At 43.5% G+C, this 20,288-nt stretch overlaps 1 protein-coding gene across 1 annotated transcript in view; it reads left to right on the top strand.

The window, feature by feature from the left end:
- The window catches only part of unc5a (unc-5 netrin receptor A), a gene marked incomplete at its 3' end in the record, with an annotated part of 579,979 nt that overhangs the window by 490,433 nt on the left and 69,258 nt on the right, over window positions 1-20,288 (top strand). The window contains exon 6 of the mRNA XM_055927842.1: window positions 19,232-19,399. Coding sequence (XP_055783817.1) covers window positions 19,232-19,399 — 168 coding nt within the window. The remainder of the gene's footprint in view (window positions 1-19,231; window positions 19,400-20,288) is intronic.

Below are 20,288 nucleotides of genomic sequence, written 5' to 3'. Positions count from 1 at the left end.
AGACAGCTGATATAGTAACAACTAGTCTATACAGACACATACAGCTGATATAGTAACAACTAGTCTATACAGACAGCTGATATAGTAACAACTAGTCTATACAGACAGCTGATATAGTAACAACTAGTCTACGCAGACAGCTGATATAGTAACAACTAGTCTATACAGACATCTGATATAGTAACAACTAGTCTATACAGACAGCTGATATAGTAACAACTAGTCTACACAGACAGCTGATATAGTAACAACTAGTCTATACAGACAGCTGATATAGTAACAACTAGTCTACACAGAAAGCTGATATAGTAACAACTAGTCTACACAGACAGCTGATATAGTAACAACTAGTCTACACAGACAGCTGATATAGTAACAACTAGTCTATACAGACACAGACAGCTGATATAGTAACAACTAGTCTACACAGACACAGACAGCTGATATAGTAACAACTAGTCTACACAGACAGCTGATATAGTAACAACTAGTCTATACAGACACAGATAGCTGATATAGTAACAACTAGACTACACAGACACAGACAGCTGATATAGTAACAACTAGTCTACACAGACAGCTGATATAGTAACAACTAGTCTATACAGACAGCTGATATAGTAACAACTAGTCTATACAGACATCTGATATAGTAACAACTAGTCTATACAGACAGCTGATATAGTAACAACTAGTCTACACAGACACAGACAGCTGATATAGTAACAACTAGTCTACACAGACAGCTGATATAGTAACAACTAGACTATACAGACAGCTGATATAGTAACAACTAGTCTATACAGACAGCTGATATAGTAACAACTAGTCTACACAGACAGCTGATATAGTAACAACTAGTCTATACAGACAGCTGATATAGTAACAACTAGTCTACACAGACAGCTGATATAGTAACAACTAGTCTACACAGACAGCTGATATAGTAACAACTAGTCTATACAGACAGCTGATATAGTAACAACTAGTCTATACAGACAGCTGATATAGTAACAACTAGTCTATACAGACAGCTGATATAGTAACAACTAGTCTATACAGACAGCTGATATAGTAACAACTAGTCTATACAGACAGCTGATATAGTAACAACTAGTCTATACAGACAGCTGATATAGTAACAACTAGTCTATACAGACACAGACAGCTGATATAGTAACAACTAGTCTATACAGACAGCTGATATAGTAACAACTAGTCTATACAGACACAGACAGCTGATATAGTAACAACTAGTCTATACAGACACAGACAGCTGATATAGTAACAACTAGTCTATACAGACAGCTGATATAGTAACAACTAGTCTATACAGACAGCTGATATAGTAACAACTAGTCTATACAGACACAGACAGCTGATATAGTAACAACTAGTCTATACAGACACAGACAGCTGATATAGTAACAACTAGTCTATACAGACACAGACAGCTGATATAGTAACAACTAGTCTATACAGACAGCTGATATAGTAACAACTAGTCTACACAGACAGCTGATATAGTAACAACTAGTCTATACAGACAGCTGATATAGTTACAACTAGTCTACACAGACAGCTGATATAGTAACAACTAGTCTATACAGACAGCTGATATAGTAACAACTAGTCTATACAGACAGCTGATATAGTAACAACTAGTTTATACAGACAGCTGATATAGTAACAACTAGTCTATACAGACAGCTGATATAGTAACAACTAGTCTACACAGACAGCTGATATAGTAACAACTAGTCTATACAGACAGCTGATATAGTAACAACTAGTCTATACAGACAGCTGATATAGTAACAACTAGTCTATACAGACACAGACAGCTGATATAGTAACAACTAGTCTATACAGACAGCTGATATAGTAACAACTAGTCTATACAGACAGCTGATATAGTAACAACTAGTCTATACAGACACAGACAGCTGATATAGTAACAACTAGTCTACACAGACAGCTGATATAGTAACAACTAGTCTATACAGACATCTGATATAGTAACAACTAGTCTATACAGACAGCTGATATAGTAACAACTAGTCTACACAGACAGCTGATATAGTAACAACTAGTCTACACAGACAGCTGATATAGTAACAACTAGTCTATACAGACACAGACAGCTGATATAGTAACAACTAGTCTATACAGACAGCTGATATAGTAACAACTAGTCTACACAGACAGCTGATATAGTAACAACTAGTCTACACAGACAGCTGATATAGTAACAACTAGTCTTTACAGACAGCTGATATAGTAACAACTAGTCTATACAGACAGCTGATATAGTAACAACTAGTCTATACAGACAGCTGATATAGTAACAACTAGTCTATACAGACAGCTGATATAGTAACAACTAGTCTATACAGACACAGACAGCTGATATAGTAACAACTAGTCTATACAGACAGCTGATATAGTAAAAACTAGTCTATACAGACAGCTGATATAGTAACAACTAGTCTATACAGACACAGACAGCTGATATAGTAACAACTAGTCTACACAGACAGCTGATATAGTAACAACTAGTCTATACAGACATCTGATATAGTAACAACTAGTCTATACAGACAGCTGATATAGTAACAACTAGTCTATACAGACAGCTGATTTAGTAACAACTAGTCTATACAGACACAGACAGCTGATATAGTAACAACTAGTCTATACAGACAGCTGATATAGTAACAACTAGTCTACACAGACAGCTGATATAGTAACAACTAGTCTATACAGACAGCTGATATAGTAACAACTAGTCTACACAGACAGCTGATATAGTAACAACTAGTCTATACAGACAGCTGATATAGTAACAACTAGTCTATACAGACACAGACAGCTGATATAGTAACAACTAGTCTACACAGACAGCTGATATAGTAACAACTAGTCTATACAGACACAGACAGCTGATATAGTAACAACTAGTCTACACAGACACAGACAGCTGATATAGTAACAACTAGTCTACACAGACAGCTGATATAGTAACAACTAGTCTAGACAGACACAGACAGCTGATATAGTAACAACTAGTCTAGACAGACACAGACAGCTGATATAGTAACAACTAGTCTACACAGACAGCTGATATAGTAACAACTAGTCTATACAGACACAGACAGCTGATATAGTAACAACTAGTCTACACAGACAGCTGATATAGTAACAACTAGTCTATACAGACAGCTGATATAGTAACAACAATTCTATACAGACAGCTGATACAGTAACAACTAGTCTATACAGTCAGCTGATATAGTAACAACTAGTCTATACAGACACAGACAGCTGATATAGTAACAACTAGTCTATACAGACACAGACAGCTGATATAGTAACAACTAGTCTTTACTGCTGATATAGTAACAACTAGTCTATACAAACAGCTGATATAGTAACAACTAGTCTATACAGACAGCTGATATAGTAACAACTAGTCTATACAGACAGCTGATATAGTAACAACTAGTCTATACAGTCAGCTGATATAGTAACAACTAGTCTATACAGTCAGCTGATATAGTAACAACTAGTCTATACAGACAGCTGATATAGTAACAACTAGTCTATACAGACACAGACAGCTGATATAGTAACAACTAGTCTATACAGACAGCTGATATAGTAACAACTAGTCTTTACTGCTGATATAGTAACAACTAGTCTATACAGACAGCTGATATAGTAACAACTAGTCTATACAGACAGCTGATATAGTAACAACTAGTCTATACAGACAGCTGATATAGTAACAACTAGTCTATACAGACAGCTGATATAGTAACAACTAGTCTATACAGACAGCTGATATAGTAACAACTAGTCTATACAGACACAGACAGCTGATATAGTAACAACTAGTCTATACAGACAGCTGATATAGTAACAACTAGTCTATACAGACACAGACAACTGATATAGTAACAACTAGTCTATACAGACACAGACAGCTGATATAGTAACAACTAGTCTATACAGACAGCTGATATAGTAGCAACTAGTCTATACAGACAGCTGATATAGTAACAACTAGTCTATACAGACAGCTGATATAGTAACAACTAGTCTATACAGACAGCTGATATAGTAACAACTAGTCTATACAGACAGCTGATATAGTAACAACTAGTCTATACAGACACAGACAGCTGATATAGTAACAACTAGTCTATACAGACAGCTGATATAGTAACAACTAGTCTACACAGACAGCTGATATAGTAACAACTAGTCTTTACAGACAGCTGATATAGTAACAACTAGTCTATACAGACAGCTGATATAGTAACAACTAGTCTACACAGACAGCTGATATAGTAACAACTAGTCTATACAGACAGCTGATATAGTAACAACTAGTCTATACAGACACAGACATCTGATATAGTACCAACTAGTCTTTACTGCTGATACTGTAACAGAAACAACCTGGCATCTTCCAGTATCCATCCCAACCTTCTGACTCCCACGTGTTTCCCAGGAGGCAGAGATGTTGAAGGGAAATTGAATTAACAGCAAACTGTTAATAATGACTTGATGTTGACCTTTTTATTTAACATTCCAACACACAGCACATTCCCTCCTCTCACACACCGCTGTGGGCTCCCATGGTACAGCCGGTACTAACACTCACCTGGCGTCCATTACATCTCACAGTGTAGCCTCAACCTAACGCTGCTCTACATGCTAACAGCAGAGCCAACATGGTGGCACATTTGCCTGGGAGTGAATCCTTAAAGCGGTAACTCTGTGTGTGTGTATGAGCCGTGAGGGGAGATGTTACAGTGTCTAGGGTGTTTACACTGAGCTAGTCTGGGAGACAGATAAGCCAGTACAAATGGCACCCTATTCCCTATTTAGTGCACTATTTGGACCAGAGTTCTATGGGCCCTAGTCCTTAGTGCACTATTTGGACCAGAGTTCTATGGGCCCTAGTCCTTAGTGCACTATTTGGACCAGAGTTCTATGGGCCCTAGTCCTTAGTGCACTATTTGGACCAGAGTTCTATGGGCCCTAGTCCTTAGTGCACTATTTGGACCAGAGTTCTATGGGCCCTAGTCCTTAGTGCACTATTTGGACCAGAGTTCTATGGGCCCTAGTCCTTAGTGCACTATAAAGGGAATAGTGTGCTATTTTGGAAGTATTCTGAGACAAAAACAAAGTGATCATGATTGTCAGGATCCGTGGCTGAAAAAACATGTATTTCCCAACTCCAGGATGGATTTGAAAATCTATTTTAGTTTAAAATAAACCTAGTTTAATTCAGACGAGAAATAATTTAAAATAAGCCTAGTTTAATTCAGACGAGAAATAGTTTAAAATAAGCCTAGTTTAATTCAGACCAGAAATAATTTAAAATAAGCCTAGTTTAATTCAGACCAGAAATAATTTAAAATAAGCCTAGTTTAATTCAGACCAGAAATAATTTAAAATAAGCCTAGTTTAATTCAGACCAGAAATAATTTAAAATTAGCCTAGTTTAATTCAGAAAATTAATATTTAAAAATTTGCCTCGTTTAATTCAGACAATAAATCGTTTGGAATGAAACTAGTTTTATTCCAACTAAGAATAGTTTATAAGGAGCCTAGTTTAATTCCGACCATGTTGTGTCAGTAATTTAATTCCATTGTTTTCCTCTCAGCTTCCAGCGTTTGAAAAAGAGAGGGGGAAAAAGGAAAAAAACAATTACCCCCTAAAATGATTCTTCATTCGTTATTTTGTTGAGAAATGATTGCAAGGATTGGCCTGTGAATTCCCCTTATTTACCAGATTCCTAATGTAAGAAGTCAACTGAATAGAGCGCCGAGACCCATTTATCAACCTATTGTTTGCTCTTTTATAACGTCAATCAATGAAGCCTCGCACTTAGGCCCCGAGACCCAGAGAAATTCAACATAAATTGCAGGTCGCTGGTATATATGCAATTTGATTTTGCTCCAACCATACTGGGCTTGTGAAAAAGGCCACGGACGGTATTCGATTGTCATTACCACGACCCCTAATGTAATCTGCACGACTTCACATTAAATATGGCCATTTACTTACCTTGACTTCTCCGAGGCCAGGGCTCAGACTGAACTCGAGGTATAGTGAGTCATAATAGGATGGTATCCTCCAAAATGGCACCCTATGCCCTACATAGTGCACTACTTTACATAATATGGAATAGGGTGCAATTTGGCAGGCGGCCTCTGTATTTGCATTGGTGGGGGTGATGGGGAGTAGGGAAGGAGGTAGGGGAGGGACGGTGGTACGGACGGAGGGTAGAAGGGGAGCCGGGTTGGATACATGGTAATGAGAGGGCAAGCAGTCTGCTGTGGTGGAGCCACTCTGTGCTCAGAGGTAATCAGGGGCCAAAGTGTTTTTACCTTACCATGGTGGGCAATCAATCACAGAGAGAGGGCAAGGAAATGATTCAGCCACGGAGGCTCAGGAGGGAGCAGAAGAGCGGCGAGAGAGAGAGAGAGAGAGAGAGAGAGAGAGAGAGAGAGAGAGAGAGAGAGAGAGAGAGAGAGAGAGAGAGAGAGACAGAGAGAGAGAGAGAGAGAGAGAGAGAGAGAGAGAGAGAGAGAGAGAGAGAGAGAGAGAGAGAGACAGAGAGAGACAGAGAGAGAGAGAGAGAGAGAGAGAGAGAGAGAGAGAGAGAGAGAGAGAGCAGAGAGGCAGGCCAATTTAGAGGGAAATGATGGTGGAAGTAGGCTATGTAGATAGAGGGACCAGACATACTGGTCTAGTTGTAGATAGAGGGACCAGACATACTGGTCTAGTTGTAGATAGAGGGACCAGACATACTGGTCCAAAAGCTTCCAAGTCAACAAATCAGTTATAGGGAGTATTGTAGTGTGCTATTTATAGTGCACTACAGTATATAGGGAGTAGGGTGCCATTTATAGTGCACTACAGTATATAGAGAGTAGGGTGCTATTATAGTGCACTACAGTATATAGGGAATAGTGTGCTATTTGTAGTGCACTACAGTATATAGGGAGTAGGGTGCTATTTATAGTGCACTACAGTATATAGAGAGTAGGGTGCTATTTATAGTGCACTACAGTATATAGGGAGTAGGGTGCTATTTATAGTGCACTACAGTATATAGAGAGTAGGGTGCTATTATAGTGCACTACAGTATATATGGAGTAGGGTGCTATTATAGTGCACTACCAGTATATATGGAGTAGGGTGCTATTATAGTGCACTACCAGTATATAGAGAGTAGGGTGCTATTATAGTGCACTACCAGTATATATGGAGTAGGGTGCTATTATAGTGCACTACCAGCATATATGGAGTAGTGTGCTATTTATAGTGCACTACAGTATATAGGGAGTAGGGTGCTATTTATAGTGCACTACAGTATATAGGGAGTAGGGTGCTATTATAGTGCACTACCAGTATATATGGAGTAGTGTGCTATTTATAGTGCACTACAGTATATAGGGAGTAGGGTGCTATTATAGTGCACTACCAGTATATATGGAGTAGTGTGCTATTTATAGTGCACTACAGTATATAGGGAGTAGGGTGCTATCTATAGTGCACTACAGTATATAGGGAGTAGGGTGCTATTGTAGTGCACTACCAGTATATATGGAGTAGGGTGCTATTATAGTGCACTACAGTATATAGGGAGTAGGGTGCTATTTATAGTGCACTACAGGTTATAGGGAGTAGGGTGCCATTGGCGGGTTGAACCAGGAGAGTAAATACAGAGAGTTGATTAGAATTCAGACGACTTGATTCCATCCAATCATCTTCCATGATCCAATTATACCCATTATGTGCCATTGGTGAACTCTCACGGAGCGCACACAGAGGCACGAACGCACTCACACAGTGTGGTCACAGGACAACAACCTCTCCCTCAATGTCAGCAGGACAAAGGAGCTGATCGTGGACTACAGGAAACGGATGGCTGAACACGCCCCCCCATTCACATCGACGGGGCTGTAGGATCGATCATGTCGTGAAGAGAGCACGCCAACGCCTCTTCCCCTTCAGGAGGCTGAAAAGATTTGGCACGGGTCCTCCTCAGATCCTCAAAAAGTTATACAGCTGCACCATTGAGAGCATCTTGACTGGCTGGATCACCGCTTGGTACGGAAACTGTTTGGGAAGACGCTACAGAGGGTGGTGCTAAAAGGCCAGTACTTCACTGGGGCTTTGCTTCCTGCCATCCAAGACCTGTATACCAGGCGGTGTCTGAGGAAGGCCCAAAAAATGTGTCAATGATTCCAGCTACGCAAGTCATAGACTGTTCTCTCTGCAACAGCACGGCAGGCGGTACCGATGCACCAACAGGACCCTCAATTGCTTCCATACCCTAGTCATAAGACTGATAAATAGTTCGTTAAATAGTTAGTTAAATAGTTAGTTGAATAGTTAGTTAAATAGTTAGTCGAATAGTTAGTTAAATAGTTCTTTAAATAGTTAGTTGAATAGTTAGTTAAATTGTTAGTTAAATAGTTAGTTAAATAGTTAGTTAAATAGTTAGTTGAATAGTTAGTTAAATAGTTAGTTGAATAGTTACCCAGTCTGTGTGTATTAACCATTTTTTCACTCAGTGTTTTGACTCGTCACAAACGCTGCTGTTACTGTTTATTATCTGTCACTTTATTCCTTCCTTCAGTATATGAACATATCTACCTCAATTACCTCCTACCCCGGCACACTGGTACACTATGTATATAACCTAGTTATCATTACTCAGTACTGGTACCCTGTGTATATAACCCAGTTATCATTACTCAGTACTGGTACCCTGTGTATATAACCTAGTTATCATTGACTCAGTACTGGTACCCTGTGTATATAACCTAGTTATCATTACTCATTACTCAGTACTGGTACCCTGTGTATATAACCTAGTTATCATTACTCAGTACTGGTACCCTGTGTATATAACCTAGTTATCATTACTCAGTACTGGTACCCTGTGTATATAACCTAGTTATCATTACTCAGTACTGGTACCCTGTGTATATAACCTAGTTATCATTACTCAGTACTGGTACCAGTGTATATAACCTAGTTATCATTACTCATTACTCAGTACTGGTACCAGTGTATATAACCTAGTTATCATTAGTCAGTACTCAGTACTGGTACCCTGTGTATATAACCTAGTTATCATTACTCAGTACTCAGTACTGGTACCCTGTGTATATAACCTAGTTATCATTAACTCAGTACTGGTACCCTGTGTATATAACCTAGTTATCATTACTCAGTACTGGTACCAGTGTATATAGCCTAGTTATCATTACTCAGTACTGGTACCAGTGTATATAACCTAGTTATTGTTACTCAGTACTGGTACCCTGTGTATATAACCTAGTTATCATTACTCAGTACTGGTACCCTGTGTATATAACCTAGTTATCATTACTCAGTACTGGTACCCTGTGTATATATCCTAGTTATCATTACTCAGTACTGGTACCCTGTGTATATAACCTAGTTATCATTACTCAGTACTGGTACCCTGTGTATATAACCTAGTTATCATTAGTACTGGTACCCTGTGTATATAACCTAGTTATTGTTACTCAGTACTGGTACCAGTGTATATAACCTAGTTATTGTTACTCAGTACTGGTACCAGTGTATATAACCTAGTTATTGTTACTCAGTACTGGTACCCTGTGTATATAACCTAGTTATCATTAGTACTGGTACCCTGTGTATATAACCTAGTTATTGTTACTCAGTACTGGTACCCTGTGTATATAACCTAGTTATCATTACTCAGTACTGGTACCAGTGTATATAACCTAGTTATCATTACTCAGTACTGGTACCCTGTGTATATAACCTAGTTATCATTAGTACTGGTACCAGTGTATATAACCTAGTTATTGTTACTCAGTACTGGTACCAGTGTATATAACCTAGTTATCATTACTCAGTACTGGTACCCTGTGTATATAACCTAGTTATCATTACTCAGTACTGGTACCCTGTGTATATAACCTAGTTATCATTACTCAGTACTGGTACCAGTGTATATAACCTAGTTATCATTAGTACTGGTACCAGTGTATATAACCTAGTTATTGTTACTCAGTATTTATTATTATGTGTTTTACTTTTCTATTATTTCTCTATGTTATTTCTGTCTACATTGCAAATAAACATTTCCCTGTTAGTCTACACCTGTTGTTGACAAAACATGTGATAAATAACATTTAATTTGATTTTGAGTTGGTCTGTTTTGACACAGAGGCTCACACACACACACACACAGGAACATACACTTAGGCATTGTAATTCACAGGTTAGAGTCGCTGCAATAGTCAGTTACAGTCAGATCAGAATGAAAGTGATGTTAAATTACATGGTGATGTAGCAGCTACAGGTAAAACACTTCACATACATCAACTACATGTTATCACAGCCTGTTATGCCAAAGAGACCAAAATACTATCGCATGAGTTGAGGCTGGAGAGAGGGAAGCAGGTACATTTAATATAGAACGGACACGAAACGAGACAGGAACAGTGTCAGCAAACTAATAACACAGACACAAAAAAACAATCAATGGCATCAGCAGGGAAACCAAGCTGGGAAACTGACAAATATAAGGGGAGGTAATAACAGGTGATGAGTGAGTCCAGGTGAGTCCAATATTGTTTGACGAGGGAAGGCAGGTGTGCGTGATGGATGACAGGTGTGCGTAATGGATGACAGGTGTGCGTGATGCAGGGCAACCGGGCGTCCTCACGCGCCAGGGGGAGGGAAGAGCGAGAGCGGACCTGACCAATACTTTAATTACCACACTACTCTCCCTGCTCAGTCCTTTCAAGTGGATTGGCATTTTCAAGCAATTATTTATTATTTAGAATCAGATCGAAACGTTTTGGAAGAAGTTTAGTTTAGTAAGAAGTTTTGAGTTCAGTTTTTTCCTGTTCATCTTAGACGTAAAACTTTGGATCATTCTTTCTGTGTCTTTCGTCCAGCTCGTAGAGGACAACGAAATTATCCTGAAGTCTTACCTCTGCTTATGGATCAATTGCTTTACGACACGGTTGTTGTTAGAGGAGAGTATTCGGACAGACAGGCATCCTCGTTGACTTCTTTCGTTCAAGACTAACGGTCCCTTTAAAAACGTAATGAGTAGCTTGAGAATAACACAAATGTTTTTAAACATGAATAAGATAAAAGTTTACTTAATCAGTAAAGTGTCTACTTTGGGAAATACATAGTAATGAAGGTCTTTAAAACAAGCTGAAGATTAGACTGATGGTGTGTGACAATATTTTGTCAATCTTGTCTCATAATAAGTAAAGTCAGTGGCCGTGGCAGAATACTTGCGTACCAAATAGTACACCGTTTGAGTATGCGATTTTTATTTTATTTAACAGTGTTCATAATTTTGAAAATCGAGTATACTTTAAATACCCGAATGCCATAGTCGTTCTGGCTTTGACAACAGCTGATCATTAGCTATGGAGAAGTGCTGCTGAAATCATTGGTCCCGTGTGGCTCAGTTGGTAGAGCATGGCGCTTGCAACGCCAGGGTTGTGGGTTCAATCCCCACAGGGGGACCAGGATGAATATGTATGAACTTTCCAATTTGTAAGTTGCTCTGGATAAGAGCGTCTGCTAAATGACTTAAATGTAATGTAATCAACGAATGGTGGGAAACAACGATGACGCATTCTCAGTATGTGTCACGCGCCTTTCTATTTCTCCATGTGGTTAGATCAGGGTGTGATTTGGGTGGGCAATCTAGTTTTCCTATTTCTTTGTTTGGCCGGGTATGGTTCCCAATCAGAGGCAGCTGTCTATCGTTGTCTCTGATTGGGTCTCATACTTAGGAAGCCTTTTTTCCCCCACCTTAGTTTGTGGGATCTTGTTTTTGTGTAGTTGCTGTGTAGCCTGCAGAACTTTACGTTCGTTTTGTATTTTGTTGTTTTTTCGGTGTTCATTTTAATGAAGTACCACGCTGCACCTTGGTCCACTTCTTTCGACGAACGTAACAGTATGTTTATTTTCGAGAAATAAGTATAGTTTAAATGCCACAGGATGTTATACTACATCTCAATCAATCAAGTGTATTTATAAAGCACTTTTTTTTACATCAGCTGATGACACAAAGAGCTTATACAGAAACCCAGCCTAAAACCCCACACAGCAAGCAATGCAGATGTAGAAGCACGGTGGCTAGGAAAAACTCTCTAGAAAGGAAGGAATCTTGGAAGAAACAAAGAGAGGAACCAGGCTCCGAGGGTTGGCCAGTCCTCTTCTGGCTGTGCCCAGGTCGAGATGATAAAAGTACATGGCCATTAAGGCCAGATTGTTCTTCCAGATTATTCTTCAAACTGACCTGTTCATAGAAGAAACCTAGAGAGGAACCAGGCTATGAGGGTTGGCCAGTCCTCTTCTGGCTGTGCCGGGTGGAGATTATAACAGAACATGGCCAAGATGTTCAAATGTTCATAGATGACCAGCAGGGTCAGATAATAATAATCACAGTAGTTGTAGAGGGTGCAATAGGTCAGTACCTCAGGAGTAAATATCAGTTGGCTTTTCATAGCCGATCATTCAGAGTTCGAGACAGCAGGTGTGGTAGAGAGAGAGAGTCGAAAACAGCAGGTCCGGGACAAGGTAGAACGTCCGGTGAACAGGTCAGGGTTCCATAGCCGCAGGCAGAGCAGTTGAAACTGGAGCAGCAGCAAGGCCAGGTGGACTAGGGACAGCAAGGAGTCATCAGGCCAGGTAGTCCTGAGGGATGGTCCTAGGGCTCAAGTCCTCCGAGAGGGGATTCACACAGGACACCGGATAAGACAGGAGAATCACACCAGATATAACAGACTGACCCCTAGCCCCCCGGCACATAAACTATTGCAGAATAGATACTGGAGGCTGAGACAGGAGGGGTCAGGAGACACTTTAGCCCCGTCCGATGATACCCCCCGACAGGGCCAACCAGGTAGGATATAACCCCACCCACTTTACTAAAGCACAGCCTCCACACCACTAGAGGGATATCAACAGACCCCTAACTTACTACCCTGAGACAAGGCTGAGTATAGTCCCCACACCACTAGAGGGATATCAACAGACCCCCAACTTACTACCCTGAGACACGGCTGAGTATAGTCCCCACACCACTAGAGGGATATCAACAGACCCCTAACTTACTGCCCTGAGACAAGGCTGAGTATAGTCCCCACACCACTAGAGAGATATCAACAGACCACTAACTTACTACCCTGAGACATGGCTGAGTATAGTCCCCACACCACTAGAGGGATATCAACAGACCCCTAACTTACTACCCTGAGACAAGGCAGAGTATAGTCCCCACACCACTAGAGGGATATCAACAGACCACCAACTTACTACCCTGAGACAAGGCTGAGTATAGTCCCCACACCACTAGAGGGATATCAACAGACCACCAACTTACTACCCTGAGACAAGGCAGAGTATAGTCTCCACACCACTAGAGAGATATCAACAGACCACCAATTTACTACCCTGAGACAAGGCTGAGTATAGTCCCCACACCACTAGAGGGATATCAACAGACCACCAACTTACTACCCTGAGACATGGCTGAGTATAGTCCCCACACCACTAGAGGGATATCAACAGACCACTAACTTACTACCCTGAGACAAGGCAGAGTATAGTCCCCACACCACTAGAGGGACGTCAACAGACCACTAACTTACTACCCTGAGACAAGGCTGAGTATAGTCCCCACACCACTAGAGGGATATCAACAGACCACTAACTTACTACCCTGAGACAAGGCTGAGTATAGTCCCCACACCACTAGAGGGATATCAACAGACCCCTAACTTACTACCCTGAGACAAGGCAGAGTATAGTCCCCACACCACTAGAGGGATATCAACAGACCACCAACTTACTACCCTGAGACAAGGCTGAGTATAGTCCCCACACCACTAGAGTGATATCAACAGACCACTAACTTACTACCCTGAGACGAGGCTGAGTATAGTCCCCACACCACTAGAGGGATATCAACAGACCACCAACTTACTACCCTGAGACATGGCTGAGTATAGCCCACGAAGATCTCCTCAAAGCGCACAAGCCCGAGGGGGGGGGTCACAAAACCGGACAGGAAGATCAACCCACTCAAGTGAAACGCACCGCTCCCAGGGACGGCATGGAAGACATTTTTGTCTCTTCATCTAGTAGAATCTGATACACACTTTCCCACAATGCATTGGACGAGGTGGGCTGCGAGTGATAGGTCGTAGTTCTCTTCAAGTAGGCCAACAAAACAGAACTAGGCTACTTTAATCGGGAAGATGCCGAATAGCGAAGCTTCTGCAGTGGTGTTCAAATGTAAGTCGTTTTTTGGTTCTCCCTAAAATGACCAATTGTATTACACCATCGTCGGCTACATCTTTGAAAAACAAAAGTCTTTTTTTGTTGTTTTGTTTGTTTGTTTGCAAAGTGGAGTTCTGTTTTCTCATTGAAAAGTGTTTCTTGTTCTCGTGGCCTTCATCCGAGCTTTTAAACTAAATACTAAAAACCCATCTTTGGATTTTTTTTGAATGTGTAGGCACCGGGGAACTTGGGATGTGGCTGCTTTATTGACGTCATGCTAACCAGGCCTTTTGAACATATGGATTGGTTTAGTTTTATAGGCTAGGCTACCTATTGAATTATTTAAGTTATGGATCAAGCCTTTACTAGTCATTCTGATCTCGTTCCCAATGATCAGTGGTTTAGTTTATTATGATACTGTGGTTCTGAATATGCGATGCACCCGGCTGTCCACGTTTTTCTGTGAACAGCCATTTTGATTTTAACTTTAGAAAAGTTTCAATGTGTGTACTATATGGGCTACAGTATAGGTGTAATGTGATAGTCTGTCTATAACCAGCCTGAGTAGGACTATAATCAGCCTGAGTAGGCCTATAACCAGCCTGAGTAGGCCTATAACTCCATTAGGTCGAATGTGATAGTCTGCCTATAACCAGCCTGAGGAGGTCTCTAACCAGCCTGAGTAGGTCTATAACCAGCCTGAGCAGGCGTATAACCAGCCTGAGCAGGCCTATAACCAGCCCGAGGAGGTCTATAACCAGCCTGAGGAGGTCTATAACCAGCCTGAAGAGGTCTATAACCAGCCTGAGCAGGTCTATAACCTGCCTGACCAGGCCTATAACCAGCCTGAGCAGGCCTATAACCGGCCTGTGCAGGCCTAGAACCAGCCTGAGCAGGTCTAGAACCAGCCTGAGCAGGTCTAGAACCAGCCTGATGAGGTCTAGAACCAGCCTGAGCAGGCATATAACCAGCCTGACCAGGTCTAGAACCAGCCTGAGGAGGTCTAGAACCAGCCTGAGCAGGTCTAGAACCAGCCTGAGAAGGCCTATAATCAGCCTGAGCAGGTCTAGAACCAGCCTGAGCAGGTCTAGAACCAGCCTGAGCAGGTCTAGAACCAGCCTGAGCAGGTCTAGAACCAGCCTGAGGAGGTCTATAACCAGCCTGAGCAGGTCTAGAACCAGCCTGAGGAGGTCTAAAACCAGCCTGAGCAGGTCTAGAACCAGCCTGAGTAGGCCTATAACCAGCCTGCGTAGGTCTATAACCAGCCTGCGTAGGCCTATAACTCCATTAGGTCGAATGTGATAGTCTGCCTATAACCAGCCTGAGGAGGTCTCTAACCAGCCTGAGTAGGTCTATAACCAGCCTGAGCAGGCGTATAACCAGCCTGAGCAGGCCTATAACCAGCTCGAGGAGGTCTATAACCAGCCTGAGGAGGTCTATAACCAGCCTGAGGAGGTCTATAACCAGCCTGAGCAGGTCTATAACCTGCCTGACCAGGCCTATAACCAGCCTGAGCAGGCCTATAACCGGCCTGTGCAGGCCTAGAACCAGCCTGAGCAGGTCTAGAACCAGCCTGAGCAGGTCTAGAACCAGCCTGATGAGGTCTAGAACCAGCCTGAGCAGGCATATAACCAGCCTGACCAGGTCTAGAACCAGCCTGAGGAGGTCTAGAACCAGCCTGAGCAGGCCTATAACCAGCCTGAGCAGGTCTAGAACCAGCCTGAGCAGGTCTAGAACCAGCCTGAGCAGGTCTATAACCAGCCTGAGCAGGTCTAGAACCAGCCTGAGGAGGTCTATAACCAGCCTGAGCAGGTCTAGAACCAGCCTGAGGAGGTCTAAAACCAGCCTGAGCAGGTCTAGAACCAGCCTGAGCAGGCCTATGACCAGCCTGAGGAGGTTTATAACCAGCCTGAGCAGGTCTATAACCAGCCTGAGCAGGCCTATAACCAGCCTGAGCAGGTCTATAACCAGCCTGAGCAGGCCTATAACCGGCCTGTGCAGGCCTATAACCAGCCTGAGCAGGCCTATAACCAGCCTGAGGCGGTCTAGAACAAGCCTGAGCAGGTCTATTCTAATCAGAGTTCAGAGAAATTAATCATATCGGAAATTAGCTATTATCAGGCTGGTTAATGTGATGTAGGTCTGTTGAATTTGGACAAATCCACCCTCCCTCGGCCCCGCCCCACCTACTCAGTCAGGCGCCGCTAATGCGTTGCGGCCGTGGCACACTGCATACCTTTTACTAAACGGTACGTGCTAAATAGTATGCAACGATGAGTACATAGTATGCAGTTCAAGTATGTAGTATTTGGATATTTGGACACGGCCAGTGTCTAGTTTGAGAAAGTGAATGACAGTTACCTTAACTATATATTCACAGCTACAGTACACACCACAGCTACAGTACACACCACAGCTACAGTACATACCACAGCTACAGAGCGCAGCACAGCTACAGTACATACCACAGCTACAGTACATACCACAGCTACAGAGCGCAGCACAGCTACAGTACATACCACAGCTACAGAGCGCAGCGCAGCTACAGTACATACCACAGCTACAGTACATACCACAGCGACAGAGCGCAGCACAGCTACAGTACATACCACAGCTACAGTACATACCACAGCTACAGAGCGCAGCACAGCTACAGTACATACCACAGCTACAGTACATACCACAGCTACAGAGCGCAGCACAGCTACAGTACATACCACAGCTACAGAGCGCAGCGCAGCTACAGTACATACCACAATTACAGTACATACCACAGCTACAGAGCGCAGCACAGCTACAGTACATACCACAGCTACAGTACATACCACAGCTACAGAGCGCAGCACAGCTACAGTACATACCACAGCTACAGTACATACCACAGCTACAGAGCGCAGCACAGCTACAGTACATACCACAGCTACAGTACATACCACAGCTACAGAGCGCAGCACAGCTACAGTACATACCACAGCTACAGAGCGCAGCGCAGCTACAGTACATACCACAGCTACAGAGCGCAGCGCAGCTACAGTACATACCACAGCTACAGAGCACAGCACAGCTACAGTACATACCACAGCTACAGAGCGCAGCACAGCTACAGTACATACCACAGCTACAGAGCACAGCACAGCTACAGTACATACCACAGCTACAGAGCGTAGCACAGCTACAGTACATACCACAGCTACAGAGCGCAGCACAGCTACAGTACATACCACAGCTACAGAGCGTAGCACAGCTACAGTACATACCACAGCTACAGAGCGTAGCACAGCTACAGTACATACCACAGCTACAGAGCGTAGCACAGCTACAGTACATACCACAGCTACAGAGCGCAGCACAGCTACAGTACATACCACAGCTACAGAGCATAGCACAGCTACAGTACATACCACAGCTACAGAGCGTAGCACAGCTACAGTACATACCACAGCTACAGTACATACCACAGCTACAGAGCGCAGCACAGCACAGCTACAGTACATGCCACAGCTAGAGAGCGCAGCGCAGTACAGTACATTACAGTAGTCACAGGCCAGCAGACAGCATCACACCTACAGTACATTACAGTATTCACAGGCCAGCAGACAGCATCACACCTACAGTACATATATCACAGGCCAGCAGACAGCATCACACCTACAGTACATTACAGTAGTCACAGGCCAGCAGACAGCATCACACCTATAGTACATATATCACAGGCCAGCAGACAGCATCACACCTATAGTACATATATCACAGGCCAGCAGACAGCATCACGCCTACAGTACATATATCACAGGCCAGCAGACAGCATCACACCTACAGTACATTACAGTAGTCACAGGCCAGCAGACAGCATCACGCCTACAGTACATATATCACAGGCCAGCAGACAGCATCACACCTACAGTACATTACAGTAGTCACAGGCCAGCAGACAGCATCACGCCTACAGTACATATATCACAGGCCAGCAGACAGCATCACGCCTACAGTACAGTAGTCAGTCAGAACCCACTAATATATATCTGTCCATAATACATCAGAAAGGCCCCCTTTAATATCTGTCCACCCATGTCGGGTAACCCTGGCTTTTTTGTCGCTCAATCCCTTCCTCCTTCCCTCCACTCCTTTCCTCATCTCCTCTCTTCCCTCTCTCCCTCACTCCTCTTCCAACCACACCTCGGTCCTCTCCCTACCCTCCTCTCCTCCTCTCCTCCTCTCTTCCCTCTCTCCCCTCTCTCCCTCACTCCTCTTCCCACCCCACCTCCGTCCTCTCCCTACCCTCCTCTCCTCCTCTCTTCCCTCTCTCCCCTCTCTCCCTCACTCCTCTTCCCACCCCACCTCCATCCTCTCCCTAACCTCCTCTCCTCCTCTCCTCCTCTCCTCCTCTCTTCCCTCTCTCCCTCACTCCTCTTCCCACCACACCTCCGTCCTCTACCTACCCTCCTCTCCTCCTCTCCTCCTCATCTCCTCTCTTCCCTCTCTCCCTCACTCCTCTTCCAACCACACCTCGGTCCTCTCCCTACCCTCCTCTCCTCCTCTCCTCCTCTCTTCCCTCTCTCCCCTCTCTCCCTCACTCCTCTTCCCACCCCACCTCCGTCCTCTCCCTACCCTCCTCTCCTCCTCTCTTCCCTCTCTCCCCTCTCTCCCTCACTCCTCTTCCCACCCCACCTCCATCCTCTCCCTAACCTCCTCTCCTCCTCTCCTCCTCTCCTCCTCTCTTCCCTCTCTCCCTCACTCCTCTTCCCACCCCACCTCCGTCCTCTCCCTACCCTCCTCTCCTCCTCTCCTCCTCTCCTCCCTCCACCCTCCATCCCACCCCTCCCCTACCTTACCCCTTGGCGTCCTTCCTCCTCTCCCTCCATCACTTCATCACGGTGACAGTGAACGGCGGTTGGTCTACCTGGACAACGTGGTCGGCGTGCAGCTCAGTTTGTGGGCGTGGCTGGCAGAGGAGGAGCCGCAGCTGCACCAATCCCACGCCGCTGAACGGGGGCGTGGCATGCGACGGACAGAATGTCCAGAAAAGTGCCTGCACCGCGACCTGCCCAGGTAACACCGCCCGCTCAACCGCTCCCGGGCCTTCAGCTAGGCTACTTCCTGTCCTGTGGCTCCGCCTCTGCTTGGCTGTGATTGGCTTAGTCAGTTTGGCTTTCTGTGGCAAATTGTTTTTTTTTGCGCTTTAGAGACATAATTTATTCATCTTTTGTTTGAGATTGGCTGCCCCTTTTTTTGTGCCAGATTTTTTTTTAGGTGTCATTTTTTAATTGGGGAATCGGGTTGGTTGGTTGGTCTGTTGTTTGTCTGTGATTAGATTGAGTTGAGTAGAATGGTAAAATATACTTTTGTGTCATCATTTTCTACACATCCCTGTTTCTCCTCCCTGTAGCCTGTAGTCTGTGCAGTAGAAACCATGTTCCTGATTCATATCTCTTCTGTGAGAGACTTGAGTCCCTGCTTCTATCCCAAATGGCACCCTATTCCCTATATAGCCCCTAGGGCCCTGGTCTAAAGTAGTGCACTATATAGGGAATAGGGCCCTGGTGTAAAGTAGTGCACTATATAGGGAATAGGGCCCTGGTCTAAAGTAGTGCACTATAATAGGGAATAGGGCTCTGGTCTAAAGTAGTGCACTATATAGGGAATAGGGCTCTGGTCTAAAGTAGTGCACTATATAGGGAATAGGGCTCTGGTCTAAAGTAGTGCACTATATAGGGAATAGGGCTCTGGTCTAAAGTAATGCACTATATAGGGAATAGGGCTCTGGTCTAAAGTAGTGCACTATATAGGGAATAGGGCCCTGGTCTAAAGTAGTGCACTATATAGGGAATAGGGCTCTGGTCTAAAGTAGTGCACTATATAGTGGTCCCGTGTGGTCCCGTGTGGCTCAGTGTGGCTCAGTTGGTAGAGCATGGCGCTTGCAACGCCAGGGTTGTGGGTT

This window comes from Salvelinus fontinalis, chromosome 6 (genome assembly GCF_029448725.1).
Source record: "Salvelinus fontinalis isolate EN_2023a chromosome 6, ASM2944872v1, whole genome shotgun sequence".
Classification (NCBI taxonomy): Eukaryota; Metazoa; Chordata; class Actinopteri; order Salmoniformes; family Salmonidae; genus Salvelinus; species Salvelinus fontinalis.
The sequence above is the reverse complement of the archived record's forward strand: the minus strand, read 5'-3'. Positions and strand labels throughout refer to the sequence as shown.